At 37.3% G+C, this 18,382-nt stretch overlaps 1 protein-coding gene across 1 annotated transcript; it reads right to left on the reverse strand.

The window, feature by feature from the left end:
- Positions 1-296: 296 nt before the first annotated feature.
- Positions 297-18,087, reverse strand: LOC103775851 (V-type proton ATPase subunit d 2). Its single transcript, XM_008943319.1, has 8 exons — positions 17,832-18,087; positions 12,719-12,890; positions 10,630-10,808; positions 7,897-7,976; positions 6,024-6,101; positions 2,568-2,744; positions 1,145-1,222; positions 297-609 (listed from the first exon to the last, which is right to left on the reverse strand). Exons 1-8 carry the CDS (start codon positions 17,959-17,961, stop codon positions 448-450), a joined length of 1,056 nt encoding a protein of 351 aa, XP_008941567.1. The 5' UTR covers positions 17,962-18,087; the 3' UTR covers positions 297-447.
- Positions 18,088-18,382: the final 295 nt, after the last annotated feature.

Consider the following 18,382-nt stretch of genomic DNA (forward strand, 5'->3'; position numbering starts at 1 on the left):
CCTTATTTCCATATTAAGTTCTTCATACACTCTTGTGTGCCATGAAGAAGAGAGTAAGTATAAGGCAGAAGTACTGGTTTAGTTGGCCCTTTGAGAAAACCATTAATTCAGAATTAAGCCATTAAAGAGCTTTTCAAATGTCATTAATACAAAGCTTACTTACACAAAAGAGAAAAAGTATATATGTAATACATTGCAGGGAATTTTTATTGATCAATTAAATTAAAACGGGCACAATGGGGAAAAAAATCTACCAACAAAACATATGAGTGAGCCCATTAATATTTCTTTATTAAGTACTCATATGTCTAAATGTAGTTTTTCTTATACTGCTTTATGTAAGGAGAATCATTAAAACATCTAGTAATAGTTAACTTTTGAAATAAGATTTTTCTTCTATGAGATAATGCATGTTTTCAGGCATTCTGGGATTATAAATGATCAGATTTAGAAAATTGGAATGTAGTTGTTAATTTTGGTTCTGTGTCTCTGAGAAATGCATTCAGCAATCCATACAATATTCCTGCATTCTTGTTCCTTTAACTTTACGTATGCATAAAATACTCCAAAATGAAACTGGTTATTGAATGCAAGCACGTTCAGTTTTACCTGTTGAAAAGATGAAACAAGTGTTACGATAAAATACTAGAGAAGACAAATATGGGGTTTGTATAGTGGTTTTTGTGATCAATATTTCAATGTAACTTTGCAACCATGACTATATTTAGAAGTCTCTTGAGTATAAATATAATTGAATTGTCATCTGTGGATTAATTTTGGTAATAGACTACAACAACATTACAGGTAGGTAAAGGACAGTGGTGAAATACCTTCTTCAGTAGACTGTTTAAAAGAAATTTCATTAAGCAGTTTACATAAGATGGCTTTTGGATAGGCTATCAGGGTTGACATTTCAATAGCTAGTCTTCAGATTAATGTCCTGTGATTTATTTTATTTAAAAAGCTAAATCCTTCTATTTTGATTCAGCCAAATGTTGGCAGCCATAGAAATGCTGTGTTCTTGAATACAAAGCTGAATCATGCATTATTGTACAATCAAAAAGCCTAGTACCTCATTCTTGTTTCAAATGGTAATCCAGGTGGGTAACCTTCATTCTGATATTTTAAGGATACAAGCTCTTACCTCATGTTCAAAAAATGCATCTTCCAGTGTCTTTTCTCCAATGCCACTCCCTACACATTCAAACACAGCCTTGTATTCCTAAAAGCATAGACAAACACCCAATGGAAATAAGGCACTTTTGCATTTTGTGCAACACAGATACGTTACATTATCTATGTTAAGTAATCCTTCTGTATAGAAGAACTCGTGTAGATTGTAGGGTCACATAAATCAGAAGTTAAAAGCATATAGTCAGCAAAAGAAAGAAAAATCACATTTGTTCCTGTATTTCTTACTGTCATTTCTTACAACTTAAAGTAATTTACTGAAGGCACTAGAAGAGACTTATTGTAGGATGACACATGACTTTGCACTGCTTTGGGCAGAGAGCACTGAACTTCTTGTACAAATAGTATCCATCAGAGCCAGAGCTGGAGCCAAAACCCTGAACTCTGGTCCTCACATGGCTGCGCATTTTATTTCTAGTAGTCAGCTGGATTTGCTTGATCTGCATTGATACTGTATCTAAATCCATTGGTCTGATATGTCATCCTGCAGCATTCTGCACAGATATATTTGACTTCATTTCTTACATCTTACATTTCTGTATAATTTGCTCCTCTGTGTATTTGGGTTTTTTTCCCTATAAAGTAGCAGTGCAGTATACATCTAATGCAATGATTCCCAAATTCTTCTCATTATCCCACCATCACATGAGTAGACTTGCTCTGACATGGTGACAAATGCTTCTAACATTCTGCTTATGCACAGGAGCAGATGTGCATCTCTGCCTTTGTCTCGTCTGTGGAAAAAGCAGTAGACCAGACATAATTTTGTTTTGGGTACCTGCTTGGAGGTAGCTTAAATATTATAGGTAGTCAAAGTACCACTGTTAATTCATAGGGTAAGTGTTGCAGATCTTTAGTAACAGCATTGGTCGCAGCATTTTTAACAAATTCATCTGCTATTTTGATGCAATCAGTGTTTTAGAGAAAACTCTTCAGAAGGGCATTTTTTATGGTGCACCAGCAAAAAATCAGTTTTGCATTCATCTGTGACATGAATTCTTTGGTCAGCTCATTTTAAAATGACTTAGGCTTTTGATCCAAAATCTTGGAGGCAGCAGGTGTGAAGTAAAACTCGGTTTGGGAAGGGTTAATGAAGCAGGAAGACTGTTGTTTATTTGAATGCAATTTGGTCTTATTTAAACGCCACTGTAAAAGGAACTTTGAATTGCACTAAGGTAATAACATATCTTATGTCTTCATACTAAAGGCCTTTGATTCCATATACATCTTTAATGGGATCTTTTGTATCTTTCCTGATTTTCTTCTCTCTCAAAGATGCTTTTAACTTTTGTGAAAACTCTTTAAAACTTTTCTGGCGTCGAGAGACATTAGATGTTTGTATTTTTGGCTTTTGTTTAAGAAATTGAATTACGTACTGCATAATAATCTGCAACACACTTCACTTGCTCGTAGTCCTCTGCATTGGCCAACAGGTGTAAGCCTTCTGGATACAGTTTCCCACAGGTTGGATACAGCTTCTCTCGGTCATCTTTACTCAGCTCAGTGCCAAATGAATTAATGGTGATGATAAAGGCACGTCTGTCTGCCTCAAACTTCATAAGCAAAACAAGAATAAAGAGCTATTATTAGAGTTCTAATTCCAAATTAAGGTGGAGATACGATTTTTTTCAATAAAGTAAACTATGGAAACTTAAAAAAGAAAGTGGATTTCAGAGTGTTAGAAACATACTTTATTTTTAAAATTGTAAATCTTCATTTGCAAATACTTGTTAAATTTTAACTAGAAAATCAAACTGTGTTTTGCAAGCACAGCTTTTATTCTGTGATTTTTTTTGTACCGAAAATATAATCTCTGCTACTTCCTCATTTCCCTCCTTTGTTACCCAAATGTTGATAACAAAATGTCTCACACACCCTTCTGAAGTTACGAAATGCTACTCTTATAAATAATAGTAATATGGGAAAGGTGAAAGAATCAGTAGTACTGCTCTGGGGTAACTCAGAGTGCTGTTGAGAGTTAAGGTTGAATGGAAATTCTGAAAAAAAGCCCCCAAAATAGTTTCTGAATACACATATTTAAAACGATAATTTAATAAGGTGGAGAGGGCGCTGTTTATTTGCCAAGTTAAAGTTTTCAGGTGTTTCAAGTAACAGTTCATTTTTAATGCTTAGAATCAAATGCTATATTTCTTCCACTAAGTGTAGATGCCTGTAGTATCTGTTTTCCCTGCAGCAACAGACCGAAAGCCATTCTAATGTCTAGATCTCAGGCTGGTTTTTGTATAAAGCAAAATTTCACTTCCCATTCTTACAGTATGGATTAAAAATGTAATGGTAAATAAATATAATCTTGCTCAGTTGTGTCTGATTTTAATCTATTTTTCTGTTTTGAGAGGTAAATTGACTACGGTTTTATTTGTTTCCTTTATCGCTTATCTGCATGTTGTAAGAACGGCAGAGCCCTTGCTAACTGCAGGGATTACGCTGAAGCATATACAGTATACACTCATTTTAGGCAGCCTGCAAAATTTGTTATGCTGTGAATTTTTGAACTGTTTTAAGTACAAAGGTCCTCCTTTCTGTTGAATAAAAAGACTGCAGTTGCAACACAGATGTAGAGCTTTGACTTTTAAGCATATCTTCACAGATCCTCCTCCTGTGTCCTGGAACACACTGTAACAGGGACCCAGCTGCCCTCTGGCACTGACTTCAGAGTAAGGAAAATGAGTAAACAATAGAGAAATAATGAGAAGAAAATAAGTGTCCTTGAAAAGGTTTCTAGCTAATGAATAACAGGGCCAAATTTCATTTGCCTTATTAAAATGAGCAGGCATATCAGCCCTAGTGAAACTGTTTTGGAAGGACAAATGCTTTGTTTTTTTTAACTTGTTAAATCCTCACAGAATATAGGTGCTAGATCTGTAGTATTTTGTTGGGAAAAAAAGCGTGCTCAGATGCAATTGCAACTAATGGTAGCAGGTTTGGGTTGTACCTCTGGTGGCTCTTAGTTTTTGGAAAATTTGCAGGATGAGCTCCATCCATACAGACATATCAATTCATTGTTATTATTGGCACATGAGGTTCTCCATAGGGAGTAAGGCCATGAGGTGGTGTCTTGGTGACTTGGGCCATCTGATTGCTGTGGGTAGAGGTGGAGTCACAGGTTCACCATTTCCTAAGTACTGTAGCTTCCATATGGGAAACTGAAGTAGCATGTCTGCTACTTGAGAATTGGTATGGGGCCCTAATAACAGGCACAGCACTACCTGCAGTGCAGTCCTGCAGCTTCCTGCCAGAGTCAGGGCTAAACGTGCCATGTTTGTTGTCCATGATGCAAAAGGGATCATCAGTACTCCTTCAGTACTTCTAATGTGGGAGATTGGCACCATGACTGGTGGTCAAACTGGGGAACTAAATACCTCAGCCTCATTCTGATAGGGTCAGTTTGGTAGTCTTAGATATAAATTTACAGAATAAATAGCAAATATTGTTTTGAATAATTAAACTTTGGCTTTTTGTAAATTCAGTCATTAGTAGTCTGTTCTGTGTGTGTCTTCAGATTATTACAATGTTACAGGAAAATTTATCTTCCTACATGATTGACATTAGATAGGGATTTTAAAGAAGCTTATTATAGACAAAACTACTACTACTGGTATAGAGTCCTACAACATACTTAAACTAATGTTGGTAAGTAATCTGCTCTCAGCATGAATTTCTAGCTAAAAATGAACTTTCTTAAAAACCTAATTCAACTGTGAAAAATCTTTCTAAGTCTGCCAGCTGATCTCTTGATTTTCATTTGTCAGAAAAGAACACTCAAAACACTCAAAAAAATTTCTGGTAGACTTAACTTGATCAAGAATATCTTCTTCAGAGCATAAATGGAAACATTGTGTCCTGGTTGAGTAAAATATGAAATTGCATTCCTTTTTAGGACATTGTTTTAAAAGATGTGATTTAGGCTCATTCTTCCTTCAGGGGTGAGCTCCCAGTGTTATTATATTTCTCCTATAATGCAAACGTTTAGTGTGATGTCATCAGAGCTCAGTGAATTTTGTTCTGTTTCCAGGGTGTTAAGTTTTGCTTAGCCAAAAAAAAAAAAAGACTCCTGGAAGCAAATAGGTGGTCTGGCTATCAAACTGTGCAAAGAATTGTGATAAATCACATGAAAAAAAAATGCAGCTGAATTCTGAGAACACAATTTTAGGAGTTTCTTAATCATTTATTCTGATAACAGATACAAAAATATCATTCACTATGCTGCAAGTATGGCTTGGGAAGGGGAAAATTAGGAATTTTGTATGTCATGGAAAAAAATAAATATTAAACTTCTCTGAGTTGAGACAAAAATAAATTTTTCTGTATGACACTAATTCCAAAGGTCACTCAACTCTAACTTCCACTATTAATTTTAATAGGGGAGTAAGCAAACCTAACTGTGCCAAGAAGCTTAAAGATCATTGATTATTAAATATACAGTAATGCCAGACCTTAGCTATCCCAAATCTAATTTTTAGGTGTAAGGAAAATCCTTTTTTAGCTTTTCTTTGTGGTACAGAAAGACATTAAGGGACAACAGTTTGAAATTAGTGAACCATTTATTCTGTTCTCCTTTCTGTTAAGGAAAAATTTTAACTGAGGCTAACTCCTCCCTGGCAATGGACTAGCTGCTTCTCTAGTCAAAAGGCAGAAGTCATCCTAGAATAAAGTCTTTATTGCATCTTAGAAAAACAGCTTTTATTCAGGGGAGAAGCGAACATTTGATAGATACCTTTGCAAATGGGGAGAGGAGGAACAGGAAAAACAAAGTGACCTAATTATGAAAACATTGTGGAATACTTTCATGTACTAAGACTGAATTTTCTTACCTCAAGAATAGGTTTCATTATTTCTGCTGTGGTACCACCTTGTTTTTCACAGAACTTATAAAATGCCTCAAGATAAGACTACGTGAAAGAAGAAGAGAAATATATTAAATGCTACTTAAACCCTGGATCAGTACAGCACATAATCATGAACCTAATTTTTAAATACTTCCATTAATTTTGATAATTCTACCTAGGAATTTAAATTCAAATATGCACTTAATTACTTTGATGGATTGAAAGTTGAAAAAATGCAAATTCTTCTTATTGCAATATGAGTTCAAATGTTTTCTGAAACTGTTACAGGACGAATATTATGTTTTCTTTTCTCTCTAAAGAATGGACTTCTTGAGCTCCATTGAGCTTCCACTGCATAATAAGCAGATGGCTGAAGGGAACTCAGCATTTATAGTGTGGAGGAGGGGATTTGGGAATATGCCACGGCTGTTGGGTCAGCACTATGAGGATACACAAACTAATCCCTACTGCTCTACCCTAAACCTTGGATTAGGAGAGAGCAGCAGACAAAGCTTCTGTAATACTGGTCTGCAGAGACTCTGGTCTATTAAGGATTCTGACATTCACACCCATTTCAAAATACCTGTGCAGGAAGGACCTAAAGTATCTCAGAAATGCTGTTCTCTGTGCCTCTCCATTCCCCAAAATACCATCTTAGGGAACATCTGTTCTATCAAAATGCATTTGCTACTACTTCACATAACCTTATTAAAAGAAGCTGTCCCTAACTATGCAGTTAAGTGAATTTTAAGTAGAGACATCTCAAGGGGGATATGCTGCATGGGTTTATGCATTAGGTTCTCTATAGTGCTACCTGATAGTAGAACTCAGACATGATTGATTACATTGGCAGCTGAAGCAGAGGAGAAAGGATATATTAATAATTTAGAGATGTTTGCAGAATGAGCCCCCTGATACTTAGAAGAGTAAGAAGAAAAAAAAAAATTAGTAACTGTAAATCCATGATTTTCCACACAGGATATACGAATCAAATTTGTATGTTATCATATGGAAAAAGTGTCTAGCTTAATAGATCTGTGAAAGAATTAAAATACTTGGGCATGACATGTTTTGAATGAGAGGAAGTAGCAGAATATTTAAGAATCACATATTGGCTTGAGACTTCACAAATATCATTTGTAAGACAAACAAAAGAATTTTTTTCTTTCCTCCTAGTGCATTCAGATTACTTTAAGAATACTTCCTGCACTCTGGGCATCCAGTGTGAACAACAGATAACAAAGAATTTGGAAAGAATGTGCCAGGAGGAACCATTAGTGGAATGAAATACGTATAGACATTAAAGGCACCATCCTAAGGGTATTGACCTGTGTGCTAATATTTGTGAAGTACTTTGAAAATGCAGGGCACATGTTAGATGCATATCTTTACGGCAGTATGGTGTAGCAATGTTAAAGACAATGTAAAAAAAAATGTTAGCTAGACTTAAAGCAATTAGACCTTTTCAAATCACATCTACCTTTATAAATAAAAATAATTCTTGTCTAGGCTTTCTTAGCAGCTAACAGTTCTGTGGCATTTGGTGGTAACTGAGTTATTCATAAACAAATGGGTCTGGCTGTTAACCTTGATATCTAAAGCATTTTAATTAATGAGATGTTAAATTATAGTTTGGATGCAGAGCTAACATTTGAAAACTCTCCAAACAGTGGAGTAGAAAGGAAAGGAGCTGGATTTGATTCCTGGACTTGTCATCAACCAGATGACCTTAGACAGTTTGCTTTATCTCACCATGTGTCTGTTCCCCTAGCCATAAAACAGGGTTAATGATACTGACCTCCTTTTCTGAGACTCTTTGAAAACTCCCAATTATTATCATTAGGTTGCAAGAACTTGCCTTGTACAGTTTGTTGCGCATTATTTCGATGTTCATTTCATCCAGGTCATTTTCAGATAAGCAGTCTTGAAAGAAAGCAGCTGAAAGCAGAGTTTATTATATTGCAGTATAAATCTACATGCTGGTAATATGCATCTCTTGTCTATTGCCATGCACCAGTGTGTGAACAAGGATCTGACGTTTGTGTTGTACAAGAGTGATATAACAGAGAGAAAGAGAAATCCTCTTGATTTCCCCCTTATCCTCCTACTCCCTCCTTTTTAATTAGAATCTGCTGCAAGGGGAATCAATCAGTCTGCAGCCAGAGTCCACATATCCAGAGAGAATCAGATAGGAAATGCTAATGAAAGCCCTAATCTTCTCTGAAGTATATGGTTTGGGCATTAGGGAGATTTTCTCAGAACATGAAAGACAATTTGCCTTAAACCATGCAGGTATTCTCCAACTGTTAAGGAGAATCCTCTTTCCTATTTTCCTTCTTCTTTGAATATGTCTGTAGTGGGGGAAAGGCAACAGGTTGCAACTGGCAAGCGGTACAAGCTTTGACCTTGGTCATCTGTGATTCAGGGTCCTCTGCAGAACTAGCTAAAGAGCCAGCTTTTGAAGAGGGAGGCAGAGGATGAAGTTCATTTATGCAGATGGACCACTTAAAAATACTGTATTCATAACTGACAGAAATATGCCTGTCCCCCACTGGTCCTAAGCTATGCCAGTGGGGCAGATCAGTGCTGCACAACAGAGAGGGTTTTTTCAAACAGTGGCAGTGGAAGATGTGAGTCTGGCCATGTTTTGTCATCTTTCCCCTTCTTACTCTTCCAGCATCCAGATTTTGGATGAAGAACATGAGAGGGTGTAGCCCTGACAGTTTCCTTTAGTATCTCTTTGTAGATCCATTGCCCACAAATTTGTCCCATCTTTATAAAGATCTGATACTACTCTTTGCTTTTACAAGCTTGTTTAGCAAAAAAAAACCCAAACAAACAAACAAACAAAAAATTCCAGAAATTTACTACCAGCTGTGTAAAAAAACTTGGTTTATTCTACCTTTTTTTAAACTAGTTTTCTGATGGGATTTGGTCTTCTAAAGTATTTGGCAAGCAGCAGTTTATAGCTTGCTGTGGACAAACCACTGCCCTCAGGACTTTGTAAACATTGTCCGTATCTCTCTTCAGCCTTGTCCTCTCCAAACTGGTGACCAGTCTTTTTAGCCTGTCTGCACGTGGCAGCACTATCCCCATGTTCATTTTAGCTGTTCTCCTCTGTTCTTCTCTGGTTTCACTGTACGTACAGGGTGTGGGTGCCCGGGCACTGGTAGCAAGGGGCTGCAGGGCAGCCTCTGGTGAGACCATGCCAGGCACAGACGGTTCCAGCTGGCTCCAAGTGGCCCACCACAGGGCACAGCTGAGCCCCTCAGCCAAGTAGGTATCACCTCTGGGAAAATATATTTAAGAAAGGGTGAAAAAAAAACAGGATTTAGAGAGGAGGAAGGGAAAGAATTTTGGGGAACAGCAGAAGGAGCACCAAGGTCAAAGAAGAAGGAGAAATCTTTGCATGGCTCTGGAGCAGGTGCTCCCTGCTGCCTGTGGAGGACCTGTGCTGGAGCAGATAATCCTGACAGGAACTGCAGCCTGTGTAGCAGAAGACAGGTGTGAGGAGGAAGGAGCAGGAGAGAGAAACCACTACTGAGTTGTACTGAGTGCAACGTGCAGTGATAACAGGGGGGGCAAAGGAGAGGAGCCTGGAGTGAAGGAGTGGAGGAGGGGGGAGGAAAGGTGTTCTCCCTAAGTGTATAAATGCTCCTTCCTTTTCTGTTTGTCTTGCAATGCCTGGGTCAGCAATTAATTACACACATATTAATCAACAACAAATCCAGTTAATTTTCCCCAAGTTGAGTCAGATTTGCCTGCAACAGTACTTTGGAAGTGATCTCAACCCCCTAGCTCCTCTTTTCCCTTTTTCTCCTTACGTTATACTGTGTTGAGGAGTGTCAGAGTAGGAGTTTGGTTTCTGTCCGGGGCCAACCCACCATGCCTTCATAAGAAGCAGAATCCAAGTCCACTCACAATACCCAAGATGCAGGCACACAGTGGTTTCGTATATGTTCAAATCCATCCAGTCATCTTATTCACAGCACCCTTCCCAGCACTTCCTCACAGCTTGTCAGATTTTGTTCATGTTGGCTGCTGCAGCACACTGAGCAGAGTTTTATCCCAGTTTCAGAATGCCACATTCCCAACCCTCACTCTGTTTTGCTTTTAGATTTTAGTTCTTCAAAATAGAGATTTTCTTTGCACTTGAATCATGCCCAAATACCAAGAGGGAACATAGGTTCTGCCACAACATCTAATATTTGTTAGCAAATGTCTGCTTCTTGACCCTTAATGAGGGATAGGCAAGTTTTCATCTTACATTTTTTGATTATAGATACAGGTGTTGAAGTAAAAATCTAGATGCTCTAAATCAGTGGCTACTTGGGAAATGAAGCTATCCGTTGCACTTCTTGAGTAGTATATTTTCTTTGTGTCTGCTACCCAAGGTTGATACAGAAGGTGTTAATGAATGTTACTAGAAAATGTCCTCAACACCACTTCAGAAGTGCTTGATCCACACTTCGTGTTTTGTGTTACCAAAACACAGACTAGCCAGTGGAAAACATGCTACTCCATCTGAGATATTAAGAAAATAGAATCAGTTGTTTCAAGAAGCAAATAAGAAATAATTTAGTGTTCCTACCCAATGGTGTGTCAACCAAAATGGCATTGAACAGCTCAGTGGGATTTGAGGCAATGCTGACTGCTTCCATTTGCTCAAAGCTCCCCAGTGGATGGCACTTTGGAACAAGTTCAGCTATGGGCCGCTGATGTAATGTGCCGGTTATTAAAAGAATTATGTTGTCAATCATGTAGCTGTATCTGTGTTTGAAAGAAAAAGAGAACTTTATAGTGAATTTTCCTTTGAGGAAATACAGACTCAAGCTTTTTGAAAATTAGTAATAATACTAAAGTTAGAAATTACTACAATACCTGCAGGTTTACATGTTCGGTCTGCATCAATGTCTCATCACAAACAAACAGAAGTTTTGCAATAGCAAGTAGGTAACACAGTACTAGTTTTAAACCACCTGACTAGTTTGGAAAAGAGACACTTTTAAAGGAAGATAAATTGAAACATTAACATAATAAGCATAACAGCTGTGACGTGTAGATTTGCCATAACAAGCGACCATCAGTGGTACCAAAAAGTAAATCAACTTGAGCTGGCAGCTTCTCTAGTTTGGGACTTTGTTATTTCATATAAACCCTCTGGACAGAGAAGAAATGCATGGAAATCTCGACACTAAAACTGCAGAGTTCATGCAGATTGACCAATCTTAAGGCTTTCTTCTCATGCAGCTTTAAACATCCTCCCATGAGAAAACTATGAAAAAATTCTCACAGATTTCTTCTTGATTGTTAAAAGTTTTCTTTTCAGTAGACGTATTCTGTCAGCTTCTTACTAGTTTTACTGTCAGAGAGGCTGATAGTTTTCTCAGTGACTTGGAAATGGGAAAGCTTTTCCCTTGGAATACTTATAACAAGGAGGCCAGTCTTCAGCTTGTGGAGTTGGTTCAGGACACAGCTAGAGACATATAGGGATTAATATGACCTCACACAAAATCTGTGAGAGGGCTCAAAGATTTGGTGAAATGTAGTTCAGTGATTTAATAATGGTGTTAAGTATCTTAAACTAGTGTTGCCATTATTAAAAAACCCAGCAGTGTGGAGAGTTTGTGCACACACCTGCACATGTGCAAATCAGTCAGTGTGAGAAACGACCTGCCGTAAATTTCATATTTTCACTTTTATTCCTCTGAAGCAACATGCAAACATTGTATGCCTATGTTTCACAGCTGTCCTAGGACATCTTGAAGATCCTGTTGATATATTAGCCTAAAACTGGTCAGCTACACTTGACCAAAAAAATAAGAATAATAAAAAAAGAGATAATGATATTTTATTTTGCTGTTAAAACAAAAATGCTCTTTGAAAGTAGGCTGAACAGTCTAGTGTTCTTGTTATAATATATCAAAAAGATAAGATCAGGAGATGTAAACAGTTAGGTAAAATATCCTGCTGACATTTCATTAATCCATGTTGTTATACTGTAATAAAGCAGATACCTGTTTTTAAAGTTATTTAAGCCATTTCTTTACAATTTCTATCTGTTTATGATTGTATTGAGGTCAGAACTTTCTCTTCATCTGGCATCAAATAGCACTTGTATTTTAAAATAAGCTTGGATCTAAGTATCTTGCAATATGCAATATGAAGTTCTTCTGTTTCAATATTCAATATTATAAAAAGTATGGTGTATTATGTGTTGTCTTTCCCCCTTAAAGGGAGGAAACATCTAGGACTTGCCAGATGCCTAGGAATTAAATCACTGCCCTGTACCTCATGACATTGCTAATCTTGTATGAGTTATCTCCACAAACTTATGTTTTACAAGTTCTCTGACTTAAACAACATTTGAAAGTTGTAACCATTTTTTTTCAATCTCTACCACTCCTCCTGCCACTGTACACAGAAAATATCTGCTTGTGTTCTTTCAAATAATGACTTTAAAATAAGTAGTTGCAAAGACAACAGCCCTTCATAAATATATGTATTATTTCAGAACTTATATTAGCAAATAAAGTATGCAAAAGTTGTGGTGTCAAAATAATTTTGCTATTTTTGAAACATAATAGAACTTCCAGTATAATGGATTTATACTGTTTTAACTTCTAACTGTGCTTTTTTATTTGCATCTGTGTGGTAAGGTATGTGATAATATTACTTACGTGATAAAATTCAGAAAAGTGGCAAGTGGTTCAAAAGCATGGTTTCTAAAGTAATGAAATTCTGTGAGTAGTTTCATTTTCAGTTTATCATCGATGGTGGAAATAGTGAGAGGGCCAGTTTCATTAGCCAAGAAGTTGCCATAGTCTGTAGTCTGGAGATGTAACTTCAGATCTGGAATTAGATTCAAGGAAGATTGTGAGAAGAAACTGTCATTATATTGTCTACAAATGGAAAAAAATAAAAACATTTAAAATGTATATTTCTAACATATTTTCATAATAAAAATTTGATCATATTCTATCACAAAGTTGTTAGCATAGATTTAATATGGAGCAAATGCATAATTCATGCAAATTTGTGCTGCCTTCTACCAGTAAGCCTTGCTGCGTGCCAGAGGAAAGCCCAAATAATGTAGCCCTCCATCAGAAGCTTCGCCAGCAGCTTTCAGTTCAGCCGGAGCAGGCATGGTGTTAGTGACTGCTGTCCCGAGCCCCAGGTTGGTTTAAAGTTTCAGTTTCACTGATTTACACCAGTGTAGTAGATCTGTTGTTTTTCCTCCTGCACTCCTATGGACTGTTAATGCATCATTAGGAATCATCCTTTAGTTTTGTTAAGATCTTAAGTTTTCATATTAAATATTTAAATTTCAGGTAAGACTATAATCTTATGTTATCAGGCTGCCTGAAGAAGAGAAGAAAACACATCTTGTCTGGCCCAGATTCTGGGCTCCAAATGGCTTGTGCAGTGGAGCACTTCAAAGGGCAGAGTTACAATCTCTTCTCATTTCTGGTTCAGCTTTGTCTGATTTATGGCTGCAGCTATCAAATCCTAAGAAGCTGTTCCAGCAGCTTGAGTTATTGTGACATATTCTGTCTGAGCTTCCAACCATGATAACTAAAGAAAATGAATTGATACAACACAGTTGAAAGAAGCTTTTGCAGTATCAGAGTTCATTTGCCATATTTCCTCTGTCAGACATTTTCCACCATGAGGCAAAAATAAGAATTTGGACCAGTTCTTAGTGTTCAAAGCAATTTAACATTTCCTTTTAGAAAAACCCTTGTTATGTTCTATAATTGTGTTCAAATGCTGTAATTAAAACTGCAATAAATTCTACATTGGGGTAACATTATATGGTATGGGCATACATAATGATTAGATTTCCGGATCAAATCTGAAGTATTAGTTAGGAGGTTGACTGCCACTTGAGGTCTTTTAGCAATTGCAGAATTGTAGAAGCATAGAATGGTTCAGGTTGGAAGGGACCTTTAAAGGTCATCTAGTCCAACCCCCCTGAAGTGAGCAGGGACATCTCCATCTCGATCAGGTTGATCAGAGCCCTGTCCAGCCTCACTGTGAATGTTTCCAATGTCTCTGGCTGACCTGTTCCAGTGTTTCACCCCCCTCATTGCTGAAAATTTCTTCCTTATATCTAGAGTACCTCTACCCTCTTTTAGTTTAAAACCATTAACCCTTGTCCTATTGCAAAAGTCCCAATTAAAATGTGTGTCCCCATCTTTCATAAGAAAGACCTCCTTTAAGTGTTGAAAAGCTGCAATAGTCTCCCCAGAGCTTCTCTTCTCCAGGCTGAACAACCCCAACTCTCACAGCCTGTCTTGCAGGAGAGGTGTTCCATCCTTTCACCCTTTTGATCATTTTTGTGGCCCTCCTCTGGGCCCACTCAAAGAGGTCCATGTCTTTCATGCACTGAGGACTCCAGAACTTAACCCAGCACTCCAGGTGAGGTCTCACCAGAGTGGAGTAGAGGGGCAGAGTCACCTCCCCGGACCTGCTGGCCACAATCCTTTGATGCAGCCCAGGATGCAGTATTGCAAGAACTTGAACAAAGATTTAACCTGGTCTCTCATCATCAAGCACATGGCATCTTTTCTAACTCCTCACTTTGACAGCCTACCACCCTCGCTTTTCATTCACACTGCTGTTTCAGCCCCCACATGCTGGCACATCCTGGATCTGGCAAGTTAAGCATGCATGTTTCAGTGACATTGGTAGAAGCAGAGCTGGGCTGCTTGTCCTTCTGAGACCTAGTCCCCCTTCTGGAAGACAGTAGTCTTTCCATCACACAATGAAACAAGGAAAGAATAAAGTGCTGAATTTAACCATCCCCCATATTATACTTCAAGGACAGTGGGGTTCTTTTGGGGATCCCATTCTTGTGAAACAGATGATGACAGAGAGCCAAAGTAGCAGCAGGATGTGTTGTAGAGATTTCAGCTAGTGTTGCAGCCTATAAGGCAGATCATGCAAATTACAGTAATTCAAACAAGCTCAAAAAGATGCCTAAGGTAGACTGAAGGCCTCTTTTCCTCCCCATGTGGCCCTTTACTGGAGGACATAATGGTCCAATCATCCAAGTCAGCATCCTCCTTTTTTTCTTATCCTCTCACTGTTACACTTACTCTGTGATTATCAAGCAGATGTAAAGCACTAACCTGCAGTTTCTCTTGTGGTTCTTCTGTACCGACATTATGGTTTGCCCTCTAGAGATATCAAAACCACTTTGAAATTAAAAGATCTTTTTGATTCTATTTATGGCTTACTTAGGGTGGTTTTGATTTTGTTTCTGCTTGTTTGCTTGAGCGTATTTGTAATATTTTTAACTTAGGCCAGTTTTTGTGGTGTGGTGCTATGCCACAGAATGCAGAATGAGGTAAATTTATTACCTTTTAATGTGAAGGTATGAGCTGAAGGCACTATTGGACAAGCACAATAGTACTACAATATGAATCCACATGCTAGACCCAAACTACAATGTGTGCATAAAGCTCCATTTTTAACTTTAGAGGTAAGGTTCTGTGTTTTTAGAGCACTGTACACTCATGATGCAAGTTCAATATTACAGCATCCTATATGTGCAGAGAGATGAGTGTATTTAGTTTCATGTACAAATCTAGTAGTTCTCATATTTCTATTATAAATAACATTTTTGGTAGATAACTGGTGGTAATCTGTTAGCTGTCTACAAGAAGCAGAAAATATTGCAGTGGGGGAAGAGATGAAGCTGAATAGAGAAAAAAGGGAAGTTATAGTGGGTACTAGAGATGTGCTTGTAGGTGCATTGATGATGAGTGCTGCTTCTGTTACTGAAATAATTGTATGCTAAAATTGAATGAACTGTAGAAAGAAGTTTAAAAAATAAAAATTGATGTTATATCTACTATAAGTCTTACTTAGAAAATGATTTTCTAAGTAAGAAAAGATTTTTCTCTAAAGCAAGAGAAAATTTTCCTCTCTGTTGTGATCTGTCAATCTGTTGCATGCACTTAAAAGTGTTGAAAGTTTATGTGTCTCAGAAAGGTTTGAAAGCTACTTCCTGGTTGAAAATAAACTTCTCGCAGCATGACTTAAAATTTAGGTAGTTTTTCTTGGCTATTCTTAACATGAGCAAGTATTCTTCCAGGAACTATGAGGGAATTTTTTTTTTCTTGTATGTATTTAAAATATTTAAACCTGTATATTTTCATCTTATTCAGAAGTGACCAGGGTTTTATGGAAGTTTTTTCCTTCATGGAGCCTTTGATGACATCATTTATTGATCTTCTCTGCAGAGACAAGTGGATTAAGAGCAAGGTTTTATAGTTCCATCATTTTCTCCCTTGTATCTTTTATAGATGTTTGAAGCTCTATTAGTTTTGGGTTGGGTTTTTTTTTTTTTGGTTTTTTGGTTTGGTTTGGTTTGGTTTGGTTTGGTTTGGTTTTTCCTGAAGTCTGTATATTCACAGGGCAAGACTTTTTCATGTAAACAACTTAATACAATAACAAGAGTGTCTGTAGAGTCTCTAAGTTGCACAGGTCACAACTGATGGTGTAAACAGGGCCGCAGAAACTGTTGATTTTGTCCAGCTGACATAAAGAATAGATTTTAGTTTTCAGAGTAATTGTATACGTGTTCTGTGTGTCTAAACTGCCATTGTATGAAATGGAGAACTGATACACCTCTCCAGCTTATCAGCTGCACTTGGTCAGTTGAATAGTCCCTAGGTCCCACTGACTCAGTGACAATCTCTAACTGTGAGAGGAACTTTATCCTGCTGACAGGCAAATACCTACATGTATCTACTTAAATGTAGTAGTTTTAATCTGCAAGATGAACAGCAAGCGACCTTCCCAGATTTATGTTGTTATTATATTAATAGATTAGATAGCCTCAAAACTCTGTTGTATATAGGAATCATCAGGTTTTGCACTTCTCATTTACTCAAATCCATTACAGCATGCACAAAGCAACCAATGCTTAAAACAGAGTAAGCTTATTATTTCTCCTTGTTCCTTTTTCAAATTAATCTAATATGCTGCATATTATATAAATTACTTAAGTGTATAATCATATTTTTTATTTTGGAGTCAGGGAAAGAAACTTTATGTTCCTTTAGAAAGGTGATTTTTTTCTGTTGTGTTTTTTCCTGCCAAGTGTCTAGAGGTATGTCATATTGTACAAGTCTGTCTTCATCAGGCTGTGACCAGTCTTGGCCACAGAAAGCTGTTTTGGAAACTCCTGTGTGTTCTCTTTATTACTGTGGCAAAGTCACCTTGGAAAAAAAGCTTTTTTTTCTTTTTTTCTTAGCTTGAGAACAGTTCAGTTTTATCTTTGTGAAGTCTAGTTTTCTCTTCCTAGTAAGTAGAAAAGTAGAATGTTCCCAACTGCCCTAAAACTCATAAAGTATTAAATTCCTGAAATTATATCTTTTAAAGAGAATCTCAGAGCCAAATGGTAAGCTTTTAATAAGACTTTGTGAACTCCTTTATCCAGCTGAAATGATATGAAACTTCTGTACTGGAACAGTTCTATAGCATGGTTAAAAATCTGTGAGAAGGTTACCCATCTTCATAGGAATTCTCTGGATGAAATTTCCAAACCTTATCAGTAAACTAGAAAAATCCCATCATCTGGATTGCTCTGCAAATCACAATTTGTACCGTATCAGGGTAATTTCTATGGAAAGATATTAAGTATGAGAACAGTTCCTCAAAGGACACCAGGGTTATCTGGTTTTTCAGATAAGCTCTCAATACTTCAGTCTTGTACCTTCCCTTCTTTAAAGGTCTGAGCAACAGTATTTCTTCCTAAATAAAATAAACGACCAGACTTACCTTCTAGTGTCTCGCACTGTGCTAAATTGACATAGTCCGCACTGGTCAAGATCCCAGCTTTGAACCCTCGGACCAGACCCTCCAAGTAGCCGTGGTCCACATTGAAGTAAAATTCTGAGTATCCTGGCATGGAGAAAAAGAGAAGTAATCTCTCTGCTGGATACTTGATGGTACTGACTATCTGCCACCAAGTGTTTTCCTCCTCTTTGGAAGGAGTGACAAATAGTCACTGATTTCCTGCCAGCCTATGACTGTGTTTTACCAACTGGTTTCTTCCTGTTTCTTGTACCTAGTGTAGTTCCAATATAGTTGATGCTTACATAACAGCCAGCCAGCAAATCCAACTCTCTCCTGTCAGAGCCAGAAGATGAACCTAGTGTTGTTGAAAGAGAAGCCAAGAAGAAAGTATTAGATTTAACCATTGCTTACAAGAATTACAAGAATATCTACTGAAAAAATATTTCTACACTGAAATGGTGGGCTGTAGTAGAACATAGTCTATTCAGGGAACTTACTTTGATATTTTTTAGTGTCTCTAGATACCTTTTGTT

This window comes from Merops nubicus, unplaced genomic scaffold (genome assembly GCF_000691845.1).
Source record: "Merops nubicus isolate BGI_N331 unplaced genomic scaffold, ASM69184v1 scaffold1917, whole genome shotgun sequence".
Lineage (NCBI taxonomy): Eukaryota > Metazoa > Chordata > Aves > Coraciiformes > Meropidae > Merops > Merops nubicus.